This window comes from Sciurus carolinensis, chromosome 2, assembly GCF_902686445.1.
Source record: "Sciurus carolinensis chromosome 2, mSciCar1.2, whole genome shotgun sequence".
NCBI lineage: Eukaryota > Metazoa > Chordata > Mammalia > Rodentia > Sciuridae > Sciurus > Sciurus carolinensis.
This window is the reverse complement of record NC_062214.1, coordinates 20,870,338-20,890,988: the sequence shown is the minus strand read 5'-3', so window position 1 is coordinate 20,890,988 and position 20,651 is coordinate 20,870,338. Positions and strand designations below refer to the sequence as shown.

Sequence of the window (20,651 nt, the reverse complement as noted above, 5' to 3'; positions counted from 1 at the left end):
CCCCCGCTCTACCAGATCCGTTCAAGCCCGCGTCCCCCTTGAGGCCTCTGCCCCAACGCCCTTCCCCTGATCTTCAGATGGCATATCCTTCAAGCTTCTACCTAAATCCCCCTCCTCTGAAGAAACTCTGTCCTCCTGCTCCCAAGCTCCTCACCCCCTCCCCATCTGTCCCTCATTTCTTTAGTCCTAGCCTGGGCCACATCCGTCTTTCTGCACCAATAGGTTTCTTTTCTGCTGTGGGGACCACCTCTCACACCACCCTGTGAACTCCGAAGCAGGCTGATTAGTTTTATTAACCAGTACCAGTAAGTACCCACCCAGACTCACTAAATGCCCCATCCATTCCCTCAGCCTCAACTAGATCTTCAGATCTGGGTTCTGTGACCTTAGGGAAGTTCCTTAGCCTCTCTGGGCCTGGAGTTTCTGGCACTTGGCAGGTAGAGGGGCCTGGCTGCTGAAGGACTCCTCCTAGACCTGGTCCAAGGTAGAGGCCACCTGACTGCCCTCCCTGCTCTGTGCTCCTTGGGGGCGGGTGGGGCAAGCTTCCTCTTGTTGACAGAGTCCACTAGTGTTTGCTGAGTCAAGTGAGTCAACACTGCCCCAAGGCCCTGGAAGCAACTGCAGCAATGGGGAGGCCCCAGCTCAAGGCCCAGGGAGCTAATTTGATTATTGGATGATTAAAGATGTTTAATTATTGGGAGGCAGCTGTGGTGGCTGTTGAGTGTAGACGAGTGGCGGGAGGCCTGGTTTAAATTCAGGGTGTGGGAGGAGCCTCCCTGCCAACTCCAGGCCTCCCGGATCCAGCCATTCCTGGGAGAGGCGGCAGCCAGCTCCTGGGGCCCTCGGTGACTGAGTTCCGTCCAGGCTCCTCCGGGGATATCCACCCCCGGATCCTCTCCCTGAGCTGGCAGAGGGACAGGGAGAAGGTGAGGCCAGACTCAGGGTGTGACCTGGGCCGGGTGGCTGGCTCAGTTCCTGCCCTGGAAGCCAGAGAGGAGCGCTAGCTTCAGGCGCAGGCTTGCCTGCCTGGCCCGCTCCAGCTGACCCGAGATTTCAGTCCCGACAAGCGGGGTCAGAGTGAGGGCTGGTCTGAGTGATGCTGAGGCGCAGGCTGATTTCCTGAGGCCGGCCTCTGCCTCCGCAGCTCTTGGCCTGCCGGGGCAACGGGTGGGCTAACATTCACATTCGCCGTGCGGATGCGATGCCATCCCTGGGGCTCTGCTCCCAGGGGAGGGCCGAGGACAGGTCCCAGTACTGAACCAGAGCTAACCGGGGAGCAGAGGCAAGGACATTCCAGCAGAGAGGGCGTGGGCAGTGGCTGAGGTGAGGGGGGCATGGGCAGGGAGCGGCCAGCTGTGAGGAGCTGCAGGGCCCTGCGCGATCTCGCGTGTGAACTCGAGGCAGAGAAGCCGCTGAGGGACCAGAGCTGGTTTTTGGAAAGGGCAAAGCAAGGGCTGTCACAGGATGAATGGGGACAGTGTCTGGCTGAGCACAGGGGAGAGACACACGGGGGCTGGAAGAGAGGCGGAACTGGGTGAGGGGTGGCAGAGGGAGTTGGGGGCCAGGGTGCTCACCGCTGAGCCACATTCCCAGTCCTTTTTATTTTCTTTAGAGACACGGTCTTGCCGAGGTGCTTAGCGCCTCCCTAAGGTGCTGGGGCTGGCTTTGAACTTGCGATCCTCTTGCCTCAGCCTCCTGAGGCGCTGGGATTATAGGTGAGCACCACCACGCCCCGTGTGTGTGTGTGTGTGTGGGGGGGGGTCAGCTTTCTGACCCGAGTTCCTGGAAGGACAGAGCAGCCATTCCTAAGCTGGGATGCGGAGAGCCAGTGAGAGGGGAAGGCCCGGAGGGTGACCCGGTGGACGGGGGCAGGCGGGGGCGCTGGGGTGGGGCTCAGTGGGCAGGCCCTTCCCCTTGGGCCTGCAGCGGGGACACCACAATGCCACCACACCAGCTCCTCTTCCTTCCTGTCTCTCTCCTCCTGCCCCCACGCTGGCTGACTGGGATGACCCCCCAAAGAGTAAAAGTCTGGGCTCTGCCTCTGGAGAAGCCAAACTACACTTGGTCTTAGTCAAAAGGCCCAAAAGACTGAGAGGCATTGGAGACGCCAAGCTAAGAAAAAGTCTAGTGGAGGTCACCAGACCATGGAACCTTCTGGGCTAACCCCACTGTGTCCTCAGGCCCCAAACCCAGGCGAGGGAGTCCCTTCCTCATCACTTTGTCCTGCCCACCCCATGCCCCAGCCCCAGAGGCAAGGTGAGCCAAGGCCAGAGGGAAGGGAAAGAGCTTGGTCCCAGCATGCCATGGGAATGAGCGGGCACCTCCCCTGGTGTTTCTCCCTCCCCATCAGGTGGGGCCAGGGCAGAAGCAAAATGAGCAACCACGGAACCGCAAGGAACCACAATGAGCAAGGAACCACAACAGAGCAGTAGGTTCACCTCTAGGGACCGCCCACAGGGGCGGGGGAAGGCCAAGTGCATGGCCCGCTGGAATCTTGGGCTGTGGAGCTATGTGACCAGACCTAGTACTTGAGATACAGACCTGCTGGGGAGCAGAGTCACCATGATTAGGGGGAGCCAGAGGGGACTTTTAAAATCACATTATTTTCTGTTGCCCAAGTGACATCAACTCAACATAGAAAACTTAAAAAATAAAGACAAGTATAAAGTGTTGTGGTGCATCCTGTAATCCTAGCAACTTGGGAGGCTGAGGCAGGAGGATTGCTACTTTGAGGCCAGCTTCATTCAGCAACTTAGCAAGACCTGTCTCAAACACAACAAAACAAAACAAAACAAAACAAAAAAACAGGTGGGGCTGGGATGTGGCTCAGGGGTTAAGTACCCCTGGGTTCAACCCCTGGTACCAAAAAAAAAAAAAGACAAATACAAAGGAAAGAAATATTAAGCTTATCTCTGACTGCCCCCAATCCCAAGGACAACTGCTAGTAATATGGTAGCGTTTCTCCCTTCTGTTTTTCCTATCTCTACTTTTTTAGAAACATTAATAACTTTCTCCATCTCAAAATGATAGTTCCACATCGTCCCTGCGAAGGCTGTCGGAGCCGCTCACTTGGTTGGCGGAACCTGAGGTGGCTGCTCGCTGTTCTGCAGTCATGCAAGATGCCGGCCGTTGTTCTCAGTAAACAAGTGAGAGAAGTGGAGGCGGAGGGTTGAGTGACTTGCCCAAGGCCACACAGCTCTGAAGGAAGAGTCAGACCCACCTCCACTGCTGCTTCAAAGGACGCCATTCAGCCTGCGGTGGTCCCGCTTCCAGGGCCCCCATGCTTGTTTCCTTTTTCTTTTTCTTGGTCCCAGGAATTGAACCCAGGGGCGCTTGACCACCGGGCGACATCCCCAGCCCTTTTTATGTTTTATTTTGAGGCAGGTCTCGCTGAGTTGCTGGGGCCTTGCTAAGTTGCTGGGGCTGGCTTTGAACTCGCCGTCCTCCTACCTCGGCCTCCTGAGCCGCTGGGATGAATCAGAGTCCCGTGTGAGCCTTTCACTAGTTCCACAAGGAGGCTAATTGATTTGGGGGAATTATGTTGGGGTAGGCAGGATGGGGTGAAGTGTCTGACCATTCCCTAAGGCCCCCTGGACAGGGTGCCTCTTCCCTGAGCAGCTATGGATACACTGTTGACCAGAGAGCAGAAGGGACTTGCCAAGGCCAGGAGGCTGCAGAGGGTCTTGACTCAGATTCCCCACCCAGGGTGTGGACAAAGCTCAGGACACAGAATTACAGACCCAAGCTCCAAAGGGCAGGGCCTGGGCCAGTTTGTTCCCAACCTGGCCTGAGATGCAAGGGATGTGAGTGGTCAGGGAGGGGTCTGGGAGGAGAGTGAGTGGGGTCTGGACCACAGCAGACAAGCTGGCGCAGACCACGAGTGGGCAGCTGTGTGGAGGCAGGAGGAGAAATGTGAGGCTGGATGGGGACTGTCTGGGAGAGGCCAGAGGAGGACCAAGGAGGCTCAAGGCCCAGTGTCAGGGTGGCCCCCAACCCCCAGCCTGCCTGGCTAATTCCTGAGCGGCAGCAGGAGGGGGAAGTGGTACCAGCCACATTCAGCTGGTGAGTGGGAGGCAGGGCCGGCTCCCTTCCTGACAGGCTTGGAGCTCCTTCAGCCTGGCCCTGCCCCCACCCCGCCCAGCCCCCGCCGCTTGGCTCAGGCAGTGACGGATCCAGGGAGGCCGGGAAACAGGGAAGTCCGGTGGTGGAGAATCCGCTGAGAGAGTGGTCTGACGTGTCTCCCCCTTTCTGGACCAGACTGTGAGCTCTGGAGGCTGGGGTAAACTCCTTCCCATGCTTCAAGACCCAGCCCAAACGTCCCCTGCCTGGGAAGCCTTCTGAGAATCCCCTGCCAAGGTCAATGGACAAATGTCCCTCCTCTGAGTTCCTGCAGCACTCAGAAGCCACTTGGAGGTCACACGGGATGCAGATGGTGGGTCTCCTGGACACTGGCTCTCTTGCCTCCTTGCTCAGAGTGTTTCAAGGTCCATTTCCTCTTTTGGTTTGGGAGCCTCCAAAGGGCACGATCTGTGTCCCTGTGACCCAGAGGAGGTGCTGACCCCGTGGGAAAATCTTTGACCCTCCCTACCTGCCTACACCACGATAAGGACCTAGGATGGCGCCTTGTATACAGTAGGCAGTTAATAAATTTTGTGACATTGAGAAAACTCAATCCTAGCCTAGACTCTATCATAAGCTTACAGTAGGACCTTGGGCAAGTCACTTCTTTGTCCCACCCTCTGTTTCCCCAGCTTTAGAAAGAAGTGTCTAGTGACAACTCTTAGCTCCCTCTCTGTCCTAAAATTCCATCCTTTGCTCTGAATTTATTATTATTTATTTTTTGGTACTGGGGATTGAACCCACGGGCACTCAACCACTGAGCCATGCCCTCCGCTCTTTTTATATTTTATTTTGAGACAGAATCTTGCTAAGGTACCCAGGCTGACCTTGAACTTGCAATCCTCCTGCCCCAGCCTCCTGAGTCACTGGGGTTACAGGTGTGTGCCACTACATGCCAGGCTGACCTCTGAGCCTCGGGGGCATGAGTCAGTGTTCTGAAGAATGCCCCTCTTGTGAATTTTTCTCATGTTCTTTTCATGATTCAGCTGGGGCTCGGCTCCTGGGAGGGAGACCACAGATGTCAGATGCCATGCTCCTCACATCACGTCACAGGTACCTGTTAGCAACGTGACCCATCGCTGTTGGCCTTGGTCACTTGGCCAAGGAGGCGTTTGTTGGATCCCTCCATGATAGAGGGAGGCACCCGCTCCCCTGCACCCAGCCACCTTGCTGCGCTGTGGGCACTGCCTGGAAGGAAGTCCCTGTGTGGCGGACACCTGAGCAGGGGGCAGCGCCCCTCCCTGAGGCTGGTGGGCTGTGGCATTTTTGTTTCTGTAGTTTCTACTTTTCCAAGTACTCCCATGAAACATGGCTGCCGTCCATCTTCCCAAAGCCTGGGAACTGGGGAAGATGGAGACACCCAACTGAGGTAGATGCCAAGGTGCAGAGGGGGCCACCACGGGTCTGGTCTCCTCGGTGGGGCCGAGCCCCAGCGGAGGTCCAGGTCCAGGCAGGCTTGAACTTGGCTGGGGTTTGAATTTGAAACCCTGCTCTTCCTCACCATGTCGTGTCACCCTCTGAGCCTCAGTTTCCTTATCTCTACAGTGGGAACACAGGTATCTCCTGTCCTACCTCCTTGTGTTGCAAAGAATAGACTGGTCGCTACACCCGGAGCCCCAGGACCAGGTCAGGAGCCTCCGCGCAGGGACTGTGGGCCGTCAGGATTATTCTTTTTCTATTTGTCCTTCCAAGTCCCCCTGTGCGACCGGTCTCCTCTGCCCAGCAGGTTTCCAAGCCCCTCTGACCTCAGGGGTCACAGCTCTGGCTGCAGATTTCCGGCTGCCCTCTGGCCTCCCTGGGGGCACGCAGATCAAGGGCCCTGGCTCCTTTCATCTTCCTCATAGGCATTCATGGTGGAAGGATGCTGGGCTGGGCTGAGGGCGCAGCGCTGCCCGCCAGTGACCCGGTGACGTTCTGTGGCCTTGGGAGGGTGTATGTCCCTATCCAGGCCTCCCGGGGACCTGTGGGGAACGAGGTGATTGGCCCACACTTGTCCCCTCGTTTCCACACGCATTCTTTTCCGCGTTTGGCCTCCACGTCTGCCTCCAGACTCTGGTCTGTGCAGAGCCAGTTTGGGCCTCGGGCTTCCTGCCTATGAACGGCCCTGGGCCCCAGGTGAGGCCGTGAGGGCTTGAACACTGGGACGGTGCCCGGTGGCAATGCCAGCTGCGTCATCTCAGCTCCGCCTGCCCAGGTGTGGCTGACCCAGCCCTTCCCAGTGGGAGGGTGGACGCTGGCGGAGCTGCGGGTGCGTAGCCGCCCCTCGGATGGCTGGCCTCTGAGGGAGACCGAGCTCGCCTGCGCCCAGCTCTCATGATGCTGGGGACGCTTCTCCAGTGCCATGGAGTTTAGGCCTCCCGGCGGCTTGGTGGCATTCCCGAGCACGATCCGTGCTGTGCACACAGGCCCACCTCTGGGAGCTGGCCACCTGTGGCGGCTGGACGCCCCCTTGGCAGGGCTGCCATCAACACGAGGCCTCCCTGTCCCATGCCTGTCCTGTTCTCCTCCTGCCCCCATTGTGCCCGCCACCCTCCCTGGCTCCCCACGGCTCCTAGGACAGAAGCCACGCCTGAGGGCTCTGCACTTGCTGGCATTGGCTTCCCCTCAGGCAGCGGGAGAGGCCCAAGGCCCTGGGGGGTGCCCAGTCACCCTCCTGCCTCACTCTGCACCCAGCACCCCTGCCACTCTGGGCTGTTTCCAGCCTGTCCCTGCTCACAGGTCCTCTGCCTGCACTCCTGCCTGGCCCACGTGCACTTGGCCACCTCTGCCAGCTTCTACTCCCCCAGAACAGGGGCCCCTCTAGGCCTCTGTGCTCCTCCAACTCAGAGACCAGGCTTGGCTGGCTCACGCTGCTAGCCCCTGGCCCAGACCCCAGCACCTAGTAGATGCTCAGTAAATATCAGCCGAGGGCAGGGAGGAGGAATAGGGCTTAGCCAAGGACTAGCGGTGGGAACAGTGCAGGCAGGGAGAAGCAAGCACCCAGGCCTCAGGAGGGTCTTGCCACAGGAGGTGGCAGGGAAGGGGATGAGCTCCTGCAAGGGGGGGCCTGAGCACTTGGCTGGGACCCCATCCAGACATCTCTTTGTAAACTGTGACGGGCAGGGGCAGGAGGTGCCAGGCCCATTCCAGAGCCTCAGGCTGGAGCCTGGCCACCCCTCCAGCCCGTCCTGCAGTCCTGAGCCTGGTGTTTCCCAGTAGATGCCTCACAGGAAACCGCATGGGGAAGGCAGAGCAGGGCTGGAGCGCCCCAGAGTGCCCGGGAAGGTCTGCTTCTCAGTCACTGCTCCAAGGTGAGCTGGGGCTGGGCAGGGCAGACAGGCCACCACCCGCGCCAGGGCCACCAGGGCCCCGGGGGAGGGTGGGCAGTGCTCCTGTTCCCTGTCATGGGACAACTCTGGTCCATGGGGTCGTTGCCAGTGGTGAGCAGCTGGGCCTCTCCCACTCCCCGCATCGGGCTCTCAGCTGTAGCTCTGACTCGGGTAGAGGGAGGAGGTTCCAGAGGAAGGGCTGGGTGTCAGCGCTCTCCATCTTGACAAGGTCGACGTCAATAGCATCCACCACGGTCAGGCTCAGTGGCATGTGCCTGTAGTCCCAGCTGCTTGGTTTTTTGTTGTTGTTTGGTTGGTTTTTGGTACTGAGGATTGAACCCAGGCACGCTCAACCATCGAATCATATCCCCAGCCTTTTTTTTTTTTTTTTTTGAGGCAAAGTCGTGCTAAGTTGCTTAGGGCTCTGCTAAATTGCTGAGGCTGATCTTGAACTTGTGATCCTCCTGCCTCAGCCTCCTGAGTTGCTGGGATTACAGTCCTGTGTCACCACACCCAGCTAATCCCAGCTACTTGGGAGGCTGAGGCAGGAGGATTGCCTGAGTCCAGGAGTTCAGACAGGCCTGGGCAACACAGCAAGATCCCCATTTTGAATACATACATATATAAATAAATAGCATCTACCACCTACTGGTACTTTGGGTTGGGAGATGGTCCCTATTGTTGTTCCAGGGCCAGTCCTTTTCATTAAAAATGGTGGATGATTTGCAGGTATTAAGCGATGAGTTGCTGTTTTACTAAAAACTAAAGTTTTAAGTAAAATAATGTACACAGAACCACTTGCCCCCCAGGTTAGACCAGCAAGTCTCCCATACGCATAATCCTGGAAGGTGGGTGGGATTTTACCCCCATTTTACTGCTGAGTAAACTGAGGCCCCAAGAAGGCAGGTCACACATCAGTGAAGGGAAGAATTAGAATTTGAACTTTCGGCTGTGGATTTCAAGTCAGTTCTCGCTCCCTGGTCAGTGCCTGCTCTGTGCTGGGCATGAGCCAGGCCATGGTCTCTGCTCTCAGGGTGGGGACAGACACACCCAGAATGGACTTGGGATGTGCCTCCATCAGGGTGTGTCAGGAAACATGTCCTAGCAGGGGTGGCATTTACTCGGGACCTCGAAGGATGGGGAGGGTGGGAAACTGGCCACGGGGCGGGCATTCTTGGCGGGGGTTACAGCCTAAGCAGAGGCCCAGAGGGGTGGTTAAAAATAAAGAGTACTTCCACCGCTCGATAATGAAACCATTGTGCTGGCCACATCCTTCTGAGGACCTCAGCCGCTGTGCAGGGCCCTCCAAGTCAGCAGAGGCTCCAGGTGGCAGGCTGCATCTGTGCCTGCAGATGCGTGTCCATGCTGCCCTCTCCTGTGACTGTGCAGGGCCAGAAACAGTGAGAACTGCTGAATGTCCCCCAACTCACGTCCTCCTCACGCGAGCCTTCTGAGGTACGTGCTGTCTTGGCCCATTTTGCAGATGAGCATACTGAGACTCTGAGAACTGCATGCTCTACGTCACACATCCAGGGAGTGGTAGAATCGACTTGAACCCAGGTCTGTGGGTTCAAAGTCTTATGTTTTTAAGTTCTTTATTATCCTAACTCTAGAAAAGTCCAGAACTTTCTAATGTTTGGGGGCGAAGCTAGTAATATGCTGGCAAATATTTAACAACACGTTCTCTGAAAGGAAAACGAAGGCTTGATTTGTAGCCTTTGCTGATTTCCAAGGTGTAAATGATGTGACACCACTGAAGATGGCACTGGGAAGAACACAATCGGTTCCTGCAAGTTGGTAAGAGTCAGCTCCGGCACGTCAGCCGGAAGGATATCCTCCCCCACCCCAGCCAGCGTGGCCAAGGAAGGCCAGTAGATGTGTCTCAGGAGTGAAGGAGGCCGAGGAACCTGCTCCTCCAGCCGGCCCGCCCGGCCCTGGGAAGCTGCGGTTAATCTTTAAGCCAGCCTTGCAAACAAGTGCACCATTTCAGCAGCCTGGTCGGGCCTGTGACACTGGTTGTGCTGCTGATTTTCATGGAGAGATCTTGAGCAGTCCCTTCCCCCTCTGGCCTCAGTTGATCTCCACACGAGGCACCATTCTTTGGGCACAAACCTGGTGGCCTTCACTGACACTTGTCAGTGTAGCTTTCCCAGAAATTTTTTTTTTTTTTTTTTTTTTTTTTTGTGGCCATGTTTGAAAGCAGCTGAAATCCTTATCCTTCAGTGTTCACTTCAGTTTGATGGGAGAGGGGACTGGACTGGGGAAGCGGGTGGACGTGTACAGGCCCAGCCGCGGTGACTCGCCTGCTGGTGAACCCAGACCAGGCAGGCTCCAGGCCCTGCTCATTCCTGCTCTCCTGGAAGCTCTACTGCGCCCTGAGGCTTTGGCCTCTCACTTCCGAGGATGCCCCTCCCAGATTCTCTCATCAGGGGCCTCTGTCCAGGGAAGCCCAGCGGCCTAGCCTCCCACCTGTGAAACAGAAGGGAAGCAGGTGGTGGTCATTTAAACCAGATCCCGGTGCCATGATTCCAGGAGGACAGGTAAGGAGCCAAGGGTGGGGTGTCCACCCCCAATAGGGCAGCCCTGGCACTTGAGTCACAGGATGGTGGAGAGTCTTCACGGCGGAAAGCTGGTCTCCTCAGTGTCCCTAGTTCTTGCTATTCTTCCTGCCCCACGGGGTCCAGAAGTGCCAAGCCTTCTTCGCTGCAGCAGCACCGGCTCAGCCCGCTCCTCGGCAGGACAGTGGACGCGGACCTCCAGGCTGCAGCTGTAACACACCCAGGCACGGGAAATGAGCACCCCGGGGTGGAAAGAAACGTCGCCCTTTCCCACACTGCCCCCGCGACCAGGTCGGCGCCGAAGTCAAGGCGGGCTTTTGGCAGTGCCTCAGCGTCCTCACCTGTGAAATGGGGCACCGCGGGCCACCCAGCCCAGGTGGTGTGCGGGTCGGACCCTGAAAAGGAGCGCAGCCGCTCGCCGGGCCGGGCAGGAGGAGGGCGCCCACGGCGGGAGAGGCGGGCCGGGTGGGCGGACCGGCCGCGGGGGCACCTGGGCCGGGGGCGGCGGGGCGGGGCCTGGGACCCGGGCCGGCGCGGTCCGCGGGGGCAGCGGCGGGGACGCGGGCGGCTGGGCCGCGGCCGCCCCTCCTCCGCCGCTCCGCCCCTCGCTCCCGCCCGCGGGCCGCCGCCTCCTCCTTTCTCTCTCGCTCCGTCGCTCCGGCCCGGAATCCATTCCGGCCCGGGAGCCGGAGCGGCCAGGCCGCGTCTGCCGACCCGCTGGCCGCGCGGGCTGCGCCTCCAGGCTGTCGCCGCGCGCCGCGGCCCAGGTGAGCGCCCCGGCCGCCCGCCGAGCCCCCGGCCGCGGCCCGCGCCCCCGCCGAGCCGCGGCCCCGCCGGCGCGGCCTTTTGTTGTGATGCGGCGGGAGGGGGCTGGGCGGGGACCCCCGGCCCCGGGCGGCGGGCGGCCGAGCCCCCGGCCCGGTCTAGGCCGGAGCGGGACCCGCGCCCGGCGGCGCCGCCCGCGCCCCGCCCGCGCCCCCGGCCCGGCCAACTGGGGGCGGGGGTGGCGGGGCGCCCCGGGGCGCGGGGCCGAGGCGCCGGCCGGGCCGCCGGGACCTCCAGCCCTCGTGGGGCCTCGCGTGGGGCCTGCTGCTGCCGGCTGCAAGGGACCGAGCCTGACTCGCCCGGTCCTCATGGCCCGGCCCGCCTCTGAGCAGGCCCAGCCACCGGCCAGCCCAGAAGTTGGCAAAAGTTTGGGGGTTTCGCCACTAGGCCGGGTCCACTTGCCTCCCTGGGGAAGGGCTGGGGTGAGTTTGAGGCCTCCTCGGGGCCTCCACTTGCCATGCTGTGTGTCTTCAGGCAGCTGTCTGCCCTCTCTGAGCTGGGGTCCCCATCAGTGGTACTAGGCGCGTGGGAACCGCCGGGCTGACGGCAGGGTGGTGCCCGAGGGAAGGGGCTCACCTGCAGGTGCCGTTCAGGCCCACCCCACTGCCTTCAGGCGCACTGAGAGTGGGCGGAGAGCTTGGGGCCCTGAACAGGCCCCACGGATGAGCTCACGGATGCTGTCCAATTGGGGCAATGGTCTGTGGGTCACCTGGCATGAGGCTTGGTTTCCAGGGTGGGCCCCCCTGGCCCTGCTGCTGACCCTCTTCTCAGCCCCTGGCTGCAGTCAAGACACCTAAGCTCCTGTCGCTAGGTGACTGAGGCTGAGGGCCTGGCCCCTGAGCCCCACGTGTGAAGTGGGCTCCTCAGGCGGAGAGTCTATGCTTTTGCATCTGTGAATTGGCATACAGTAGGTGCTCAGTAGACGAGTCCCGCAGCAGACGGACTGCCTGAGATGGATAGGAGGGCAGCTTGCTGGCTGCCTGGAGCGCACCTCCAGAGGGGCTGGTTGGTGCCTCTAAAGGTATCCCAGAACCCCCTGAGGAAGAAATGGCCCTGGCGCCCCCTGCCAGCCACAGCGGTGGACCTTAGGTTTGGCCTCTCTGGCCTCAGTTTCATAAGCTGTAAAATGGAGGATCAGCAGCTGCTCCTGGCACCTCCTGGCACCTGCTGTAACTGGCACCTCCTCAGCGCCTTCTAGGAGGTAGGGCTCTTGCTTATCTTCATTTCACTGCTGGGGAAACTGAGGCTTCGAGAGGGACCCGAGGACCAAGGCCACGCACTCTGAAGCTGTAATTAGAGCCTGCACCTCAGAGACCCCAGGCTAGCTGCCCGTGAGCCCCTCCAGTGGCGTAGTGGTCGCCCAGTGTGGGACAGGCGCATGGGGAGACTCCGCTTCTGGTGATGGGTGGCAGCCACGAGGCCACTCTGGTGACGTGGTGTGCCTGTGCCCGGTGATGTGGTCTTTCCACCCGGGGAAGTGATTTACGGTGTGTCGCTGCTCTCAGCTGACTGCCTGCCTGGGCCCAGTGCACCCCAGGCCTGAGGGCATCCCTGCCAGGCGCAGCCTCCCCTGCCCAGGCGGCCTCTGCTCTTGCTTTCCAGGATCAGCTGGGGTCCCCTATCCCAGGAGCCCCACCCCACCCTTCTGTCCCCCGGGCTCTCCCAGGGCTCCTACCTTGGCTTCCCCTGATGTCACCTGGGGCTGGGGGCAGAGGAGGGGCATCAGGGAGGAAGTAGCTCAGTGGCCTGCTGACAGACCCTCTCCCACTCATCCCCTGGGCCTCAGCTGACTCCATTCCCCAAACCTGCCTAGATACAAGTATCCACTGAGCATCTACTATGGTCCGTGTGCTTTGAATTCAGTCGAGCAGTGGCCAGTTGGCAGAGGGGCTGCAGGGGATCAGAGACATCTGGGAGGTGGTCCTGAGCTGGGGGAGCAGCCATTCAGTCCACAAAGACTGCAAGTGGGACTCCTTCTTCCCTCCTGCTCAGCTACTCCGTGGGCCCCTTTGGGCTGTGGGCTGCGGCTAGTGCGGTGGGTACTTGCTGGGCACTTACGAAAAGTCTCCCAGAAGGTAGAATCTGGACAGTAAGCCAAGTAGCAGACAGGCTGCCAGATAAGCCAGTAGATAATCACTGAAGTGCAGAGGTTTCAGACTGAGGCCTGGGGTACAGAGGAGTCTTGGAGGAAGCATGTGGAAGTCCTCAGGTGGAACCTCGGGGAGGGAGGTGCATATGCAAAGACCCTGAGGTGCTGGAGTGTGGTGTTGTGGAGAAGAAGCAAGGGGACAGCCTGGAGGCTGGAACAGAGAGTGAGGTCAGTGTGTGAGAAGTGAGGTGAGGCCATGTTACCAGACGGGCTGCATCAGGTAAAGAGGCCCTAGAGACCTGGCCTCTATCTTTACTAGGGTGCTGATGGGTCTCCCTCACGGTGAACAGCCTCACACTGGAGGCCAGGAGTGCAGAACTGACCAAGGTACCTGATGGAAATAGATGTGTGAACTGGACTCTGGTATTTTATGGGGGCTAATCAGGTCTCAAGAGGAGGAGGCATGTGAGGCTGGGCTTTGAAGGTAGAATAGGAGTTAAACAGCCGGAAGGCTTGAGAAGGTGCGGGCCAAGGATGAAGATGTATACAGGGCGGATGGAAGCTGAGCGTGAAGAGAGAACAGGGAAGGTTGACCAGAGAGGTGGAGACCAAAGGTATGGTAAGGGCTTGCAAATCAGGTGGGCCTGGGTTCGAGTTCTGACTGTGTATTTGAGTCATTCATTGTATCTTTCTTTTTTCTTTTCCTTTGTACCAGGGATTGAACCCAGGGGCCCTTAACCACTGAGCTGCACCCCCAGCCCTTTTTATGTTATTTAGAGCAGAGTCTAACTGAGTTGCTTAGGGTCTCACTAGGTTGCTGAGTCTGGCTTTTGAACTCAGGATCCTCCTGCCTCAGCCTCCCCAGCTGCTGGGATTATGGGCGTGGCCACCACACCCAGCTCATTGTATCTTTCTGAGACTTAGTTATTCATCTTGAAAATGGGTTTCAGATTAGGGTTAAAGGAGGGCTGTGTGCCTAGTGCCTGGCACAGTAGATATTCAGAAAACGGGACTTGTTTTGCTTTGTTACATTGGGCAGGTCAGTTGGCATCTCTGGTGTGGCCTTGCCAGCTGTGTGGTCAAGGCCCTGAGTGGATGATCTCATTTAGTCTGAAGGTGCCAGTTGGGCAGGGCTGATGTAGGAGAGGAAGTTGGCAGCTAAGGTCACCAATGTGCTGGGTGACCCTGAGCTCCACGATGCCCTCTCTGTGCCTCCTCTGTGCGCGAGAAGGCTGAACTGGGGACTGTGCCATGAGTCTAGTGCCGCTGAGCTTCCCGAAGCCTGCCGAAGGTGAGATCAGCTGCGCTTTCCTGAAGTAAATACCCAGACCTGCAGAGGGAAGCCTCTCTTCTAGGGTGTCCCAGTGGTCGGTCGGGCTGAGGCGGGGGCTCTGGACCCCTAACCCCGTGCCTGGTGCCACCCAGGGCCTTAGAGCCACCGCAGCGGCCCTGGGTCCCCCCACTGCGGGCCTTCTGCCAGTGCTGCCCCCTTGCCGCCCCGTTGCTCTACCCTTGGGGCTCCACAGTCCCCTCTTCCGGGGGCTGCCCGCCCCGCCTCCCCGGGACACCACTGGTTTCCCCTGGAGCTCCTGGGAGGGCACCTCCTCAGAGGGGCCTCTTGTCCTCACCCAGGGGGTGGGCTGGGGAGTCACGGTTCCAGGATGTCCCAGGAGGACAGAGCAAGTCCTTCACACAACCAGGTGCTTAGCAGATAGGGACGGGGCAGAGCTGGACACTGGCATCCGCCTGACCAGAGCTGACCCAGTTCCTGAACTGTCCAGGGGGAGCTGGGCCTGTACCTAGTAGGGCCAAGGGAGGGTGGCACCTGGCGGCTGGCTCTGCATCGCGGTTCCCCAGGAGGGAGGCCGGGCAGGGGCCTCCCTGTGTTGGGCCTCATTCCCAGCTTAAGTTCAAAGTCAAGTCACTTAGCGTCTTTGAACACCTTTGAACACCTCGTCGTGAGGACTCGGTCTGCGCGTGTGGTCTGTGCCTTCGATCGCTGGAGATCCAGTGAACCGTACATCTTTCTTGTCCCCTCCCTTCCCTCTGCAGACTCAGAGAGCATCCAGTCCTGCTTTGAACTGGAACTCAAATCCCACAGACCCAAAGGCCCTTTCTTGACTTCGTGGGAAGGAGAACTGTGATAGATTAGTAATGTCTGCTGTGGGCACAGGGTCGGAGATGTTGTATGTGTGCCATGAGTTTGTCATTCCTGGTCCATTCAGACCTTCTCTCTTCACAATGAGGAAAATGAGGCTAGAAAGACCCAGGATAGATCATCTAAGCTGGGAGAAAAATACAGATGTCTTGACTTTGGGCAAGTGACTTCCCCCTACCTTCGTCCCTTCTGTTCTCCCCCGACCTCAAATACCAAGAGAAGTTCCAGAATAAAAGGAGAAGCTGGAGGGAGGAGGATTGGACCATCATGGCCCAGTCCTTCCTGTCTGGATCCTCATTTCCTCATCTGCATGGTGCAGGTTCTTCTCTCACTGAGGCTCCTGGACGGGGACCTGGCTGGGGACTCTGCAGGGGCAGCCCCATCTGAGACCTCCAGATGCCCGTGTGGCACTGAGAGTGTCCAGGATGGGTGGGGAGTCATGGCTGTGGAGCTGCTGAGAATGTGGGAATGGGTCCTCCCGAACCCTTGGGCCCACTGGGCTGGGAAGCCGGCACAGGCGGGGCTGGGTGCTGGGGAGGGGGACTGGCTTGGAGTGGCATCAGGAAGCCCGGCCTCCCTGCCAAGGTCTGATTAGCTTTTCTCAGGCTACTTTGTCCAAATTTATGGTCTTGGCTTTCCTTGATGTCAGTACCCTCACGTGGCGTCTCCCTGGCTGGGTCACAGTGAGACTGCCCCTGAGGGCGAGCGGAACTTTTATTCCATCACACAGAAGAAGAGCTTGAGCTTCAGAGAGGCGCAGGGCTGGGGCCACAGGCACCCAGCAAGTGGTCTGTGGACCCAGGCCCTTGGCTGGCGTCTTTCCCAGGTAGAGGTCAGGTGTGGTGCTGGGTCTGGCGACCTGCCTCTTGGTCTCCCTCCGTTCAGATCCTGAGACACCGATGGGTGCTCGTGACATAACGTGGTGGGAGTGGCAAGACCTGGGAAGCCCTCGGCTCTGGGTTCCAGCGCTGGTGTGGCCCCCTGTGTGGTGTGCGACAGGGGCCACGACTGCTCTGAGCCTCAGCGTCACAGCTGGGGAGCGGGGATGCCGATGGCCAGGGCTGTGTGATGGCGGAGGCGATTCCCGTGACACAGAGTCCTGGTCCCGTGCAGGCCAGTTGACCTGGGAATCTCCAGGGCTGGGCCTGGCCACTGGGTCTGTGAGTGGCCTTCCCTGTGGAGCAGGGTGGGGGTTCAGCTGGAGGCAGGCAGGCTGGGTGGCTGATCGAGCTGCCCTCTGGGGCCAGCACCTGTGCTGGCCAGGGTGTCCAGCACCCTGGTGGCCCACCTTGGCCTTCCAGGTCCCCTCTCTTCAAAGGTGGCTACCCTTTGGCACTTGGGGTCCTTGCTTGCTTGGCCTGAGAGGCAGGGCTGTTCTTGCCCTTGTTTCCTAGGGAGCAGCTGAGGCTCAGAGAGGGCAGGGGTGGGCCCAGGCTGCACAGGAAGGGCTCCCTGAGGCTGGTCTGGGCAACCTCCCCCTTCCCCCTCCCTGTCACGCAGTGGCCCTGCAATCCCCTGAGCCATGCTATCCTCCTGCCTGCCCTGGGCGGTCCAGCTGCCAGGCCTTGGGCTCCGCAGGGCCAAGGCCCAGTGGCCCTGCTGCTCAGTGCCCTTCCAGTGCCAAGGTGTGTGGCCCCAGGAGGCGGCCCTCCCTCTGCCCGCCCTCTGCTCCCCCACTGCCCTCCCTCCCGGCTCCAGCCACTCTGTCATGGGTGGCAAGTCACAGTATTCTTTCGGCCTCTTTGGGACACGTGCTGGTTGTCACTCCTGGGGGTGTGGCACCACACTTAGGTCACAGAGCCGTCCCCAGCAGGGCTGGGAGGGAGACGGACCACATAATGATCTTTACTCCGCAGACAGGAAACTCTCCTCCGGTTGGGCTCCTGCAGAGCTCCTCCGCTTGGGCAACTGGGATGGCCGACCCCACTGAGTCCCCAGTCTCCCCAGGGTTCCACGAAAGCCTCGACTTATTGTCAAAAGGATTCAGAGGCTCAGAGGAGTGGAGGGACAGAGCAGGGAGGGTCCCTGTGCAGGGAGGCAGCCCGCCCTCGGTCCCAGCCCCTCTGCTTCTTTGCTCGTGTTGGTGTTGGAGACTGAACCTGGGGCACTTCACCAGTGAGCACATCCTTGCGTCCTTTTTATTTTGAGACATAGCCTCATTGAGTTTCCGAGGCTGGCCTCTAACTTGGGATCTTCCTTCCTCAGCCTCCCGAGTCACTGGGATTACAGGCCTGTGCCCCTGTGTCCATGTTCCCAACCCTTCCATGTCCAAGATCCCAAAGGAATCCAGCTCCAGTGGGCCCACCCTTGGGCTTCCTCCGTGGTCTCTTGTGCCTTCCAGTTTTGTTGAACCCGTTCTCCATGCTGGTTGGAGGCTGTGTCCAACCAGCAGCCCCTGTGACTGTGCTCAGCAGCCCCTGTGACTGTGCTCTGGCCCTGTTTCACCAAAGAACTCAGAGCAGAGGGATTTGCCTGGGGTTGTCCCAGCAGCCTCCTGAGCCACAGGCCTGGCCCACCTCATGTGACCTGCTGGCCTTGACCGCCGCATGGGGGGCCAGTCCTCCCGCCGTGCTCTGGGCAGCATGGAGGTTCCTCCACCTGCCATGCGACATTGGAGGTCAGTTCACCTTGTGCCTCCGCCTCCATGGCCTCATGGCCTGTTCCAGACTCCCAAGGAGTACTGGACTCGCCTCTGAGCTGTGCCGGCTAATGGTCAGCACTCCTGGATTCAGCTGGTATGCTTTCTACCAACCTGGAGAGGAGAGCAATGGCAGCCACTGAGGCTCAGGGGTCAGGAAGCAGCCTCCGCCAGGCCTGGAGCGTGTCACAGCGGCTCCCGGCACGTCCGCTTTCTAGATGGGGAAACAGCCCCTGGGAATGAACCTGGCCGAGAGCCCAGGTTCCTGTCCCCAGACTGGGTGGCCTCCTGATCCATCTGCTCCGGGGCTTCCCATGTGGAGCCTCAGTGTCCTTATCTGGGAAATGGGATAGTGAACGTGTCCTCCTGTGACGTCCACCCGCACTTAGCCACGGAAGCTGGCTCTGGGCTCCTTGCAGTGCGTGGCTGTCCTCTCCCCGTGGGCCTGTGCATTCTGGGCAGAGATGGTTCTGGTTTGGAGTGTGCTTCTGGGCCTGGACCCTGGAGCCCTCCACCACTGACCCTCCCCCTCAGCCCTTTTTATTTGTTTTTGGGTACTGAGGATTGAGCCCAGGGGTTCCTAACCACTGAGCCACGTCCCCAGCCCTTTTTATTTTTTATTTTGAGACAGGGTCTTGCTGAGTTGCTTAGGGCCTCCCTAAGTTGCTGAGGCTGGCATTGAACTTGGGATCCTCCTACCTCAGCCTCCCGATCTGCTGGGATCACAGGTGTGTGCCACCAACTGGCTGCTTAGTCTGCCACCCTAGGCAGGGGTGAGGGTCAAGAGGTCTTCTGTTGGGCTTCTGTTCTGTCAGGGGCTTTGTCCTGCGTTGGACCAGGTCTCCAGGGCTGGGCCTATTAGCAGGCCGACCCATGGCCCCTTGTCTGCCTGCGGCCTCTGGCTGCTTCTCTCTCGGAGCCTCAGTGTCCTCATCTGTGACATGGGGCAGCTGCTCCTTGTAGGGCCCTCCCACACCAGGCTTTGAGGAAGTGAAGTTGACCAGCAGTGGTCAAGGTCGCAGGGATGGGCAGGATCCTGGCTGGCAGGAGGAACAGCCCTCCGGGCAGAGGATCCACGTGATCGGGGGTTTGCGGGGGGGCATTCAGGGAGCCCGGTGGCTCAGTGGTTCCGTTAGACTGGCCCCGAGCTGAGGGGCGGCTGGCGCACTGGCCACGGTGGTGCTGGCCCCTGCCCTCCAGCCAAGCCTCTCCGTGCCCTGGGAGTGGCCTCTTGCTCTCCCCTCCCCCATCCTGCCAGGTGTTCCCGAGGCCCCGGAACCAGATGAGCCACAGTTCTATTTGGGGACAATTCGGCTGTTCCCGTTTCTCTCCTGTGCCCTAGTTTTAGAAACGACGTGGGTTTGGTTACCAGTTGGCCATTTGTACAAAGCTCCCCCTCCTCCCGCTCCACCCAGACCACAGATCCCTGGGCCTCGTGGGCACACAGGCTCCTGCCCTGCCAGTCGCTCCTGGACTCTGCCCCTGGGTTCTCTGGGCAGGGAGTTGGCGGCTGGTCTGGGTCTTGTGGTCGTGCTGGGGACCCCAGGGATGCTCTGGGAGCCACGCAGGGCCCTGGGGTGTGCTTCTCAGGAGGGGAGGCCTGGCTGGGGTCTTCGAGGGCGAGCAGGCACCCACGAGAGAGGGCAGGGTGTGCCAGGAAGCGGGCTGTGTGCTGTCGGCGTGAGGCCCCGAGAGCCTGGCTCGCCCGCGCGTGGTTCTGCTGGCTCGGGAAGTGTGGCTGCTCCAGGTGGCCTTGGTGGCTGCCCTGGCAGCAGAGAGGCCTGCAGAGAAGGCGGTGCCCTCTGGGCGGGTGGCCAGGTCTGGAAGGATGGAGAGTGGCGGGCGCAGGGAGCCCCTTGTCCTCCGGCAGGATGTGGGGACATGCGTTGCAGCCCCACCGCGGGTTCCGAGGCCTGCAGGGCGGGGCTGGCCTCCCTGCCTCATGGGGTCCAGGTGCCCCCTGGGTGCAGGCAGGTCTGCCCTGCGCCCGGGCTGAGGTGGGCCCGGTGCCTGCAGTGCTGAGGGCCTGGCTGGAGCCCGGGCCTCGCGCTCTCTGCCCGGGAGACTTGGGCCAGGTGACTTCTCCTTCTAGTCCTTGGTTTCCCCATCTTCAAAAGAGCCTCCCTCTGGTTCCTGCAGGACAAGAGGAGACCTTGTAGGCCGGGCACCGAGCCAGCCTTGGAGCCTGGCTCTGGAGCAGGGCCCTGGCTGCCCCGGGTGCTGGGATGCTGGCTGCTGAGGCCCGTAGAGGACAAAGCTCCTTGTGATGGGCGACGGAGCCTGGGAGCCCCCTCCCTGGGGAGCAGGGCCTCCTGCCCTCGCCACCCAGTTCCCCAGGTTGTGCCACGGGGAGCCTGGGGCTCAGCCGCCCTGCTGGCTCCAGTAGATGGACTGGGTGGACCCTTCCCTTCTCTGGGCCACCTTCTCGGGGCCCAGGTGTTGCTGTTGAGTTCCAGGCCCTCTGTGGGTCCCTTGCCTATCCATCCATCCGCCTCCTCATTCAGCAGTGACCTTGTCCCCTCCCTTGTCAGGCTCTGTGTTCTGGTCGGTGTCTGATCTCACAGGAAGGGGCCCAGGCATCCCAGCTGTTTGCTGGTCCGAATGTTAGACCCACAGTGTTCCCCTGTGGGGACAGAAGTGGCCCCTGTCCCCAGGGAGTATGTATGTACAGTGGCCTCAGCTCTACACCACAGAGCTGAGGTCCAGGCAGGAAGGACCTTCCCCAGGAGGGGCTTGAGCTGAGACTGAGGGGAGCAGAGTTGACTGGGTGTGCTGCCACTTATATACGTGGCCTGTCAGAGCAGGTGACACGTCAGTCCCCAAGGCCAGAGGAGGCGAGGGTGAGGAGTGTGGGTGAGGAGAGGAGGCTCTGGGCAGAGGGAATGGCATGTGCAAAGGGCCTGAGGCAGGAGTGTGCTGGGTTCTTGGGGAAAGGGAAGAGGCCAGTACGGTGGAG

The 20,651-nt window shown here is 60.1% G+C and overlaps 2 protein-coding genes across 5 annotated transcripts in view; one reads left to right on the top strand and one right to left on the bottom strand.

Annotated features, from left to right (window-relative positions):
- Positions 1-8,030: 8,030 nt before the first annotated feature.
- LOC124976260 (translation initiation factor IF-2-like) lies at positions 8,031-11,120 on the bottom strand. Its single transcript, XM_047539221.1, has 2 exons — positions 10,327-11,120; positions 8,031-10,194 (listed from the first exon to the last, which is right to left on the bottom strand). Exons 1-2 carry the CDS (start codon positions 11,118-11,120, stop codon positions 10,044-10,046), a joined length of 945 nt encoding a protein of 314 aa, XP_047395177.1. The 3' UTR covers positions 8,031-10,043.
- Positions 10,521-20,651, top strand: part of Src (SRC proto-oncogene, non-receptor tyrosine kinase) — a 43,679-nt gene continuing 33,548 nt past the window's right edge. For all 4 annotated transcript variants that reach the window (XM_047540227.1, XM_047540226.1, XM_047540224.1 and 1 more), the window contains exon 1: positions 10,521-10,752. The gene's annotated coding sequence lies outside the window, so the exon portion shown is untranslated. The remainder of the gene's footprint in view (positions 10,753-20,651) is intronic.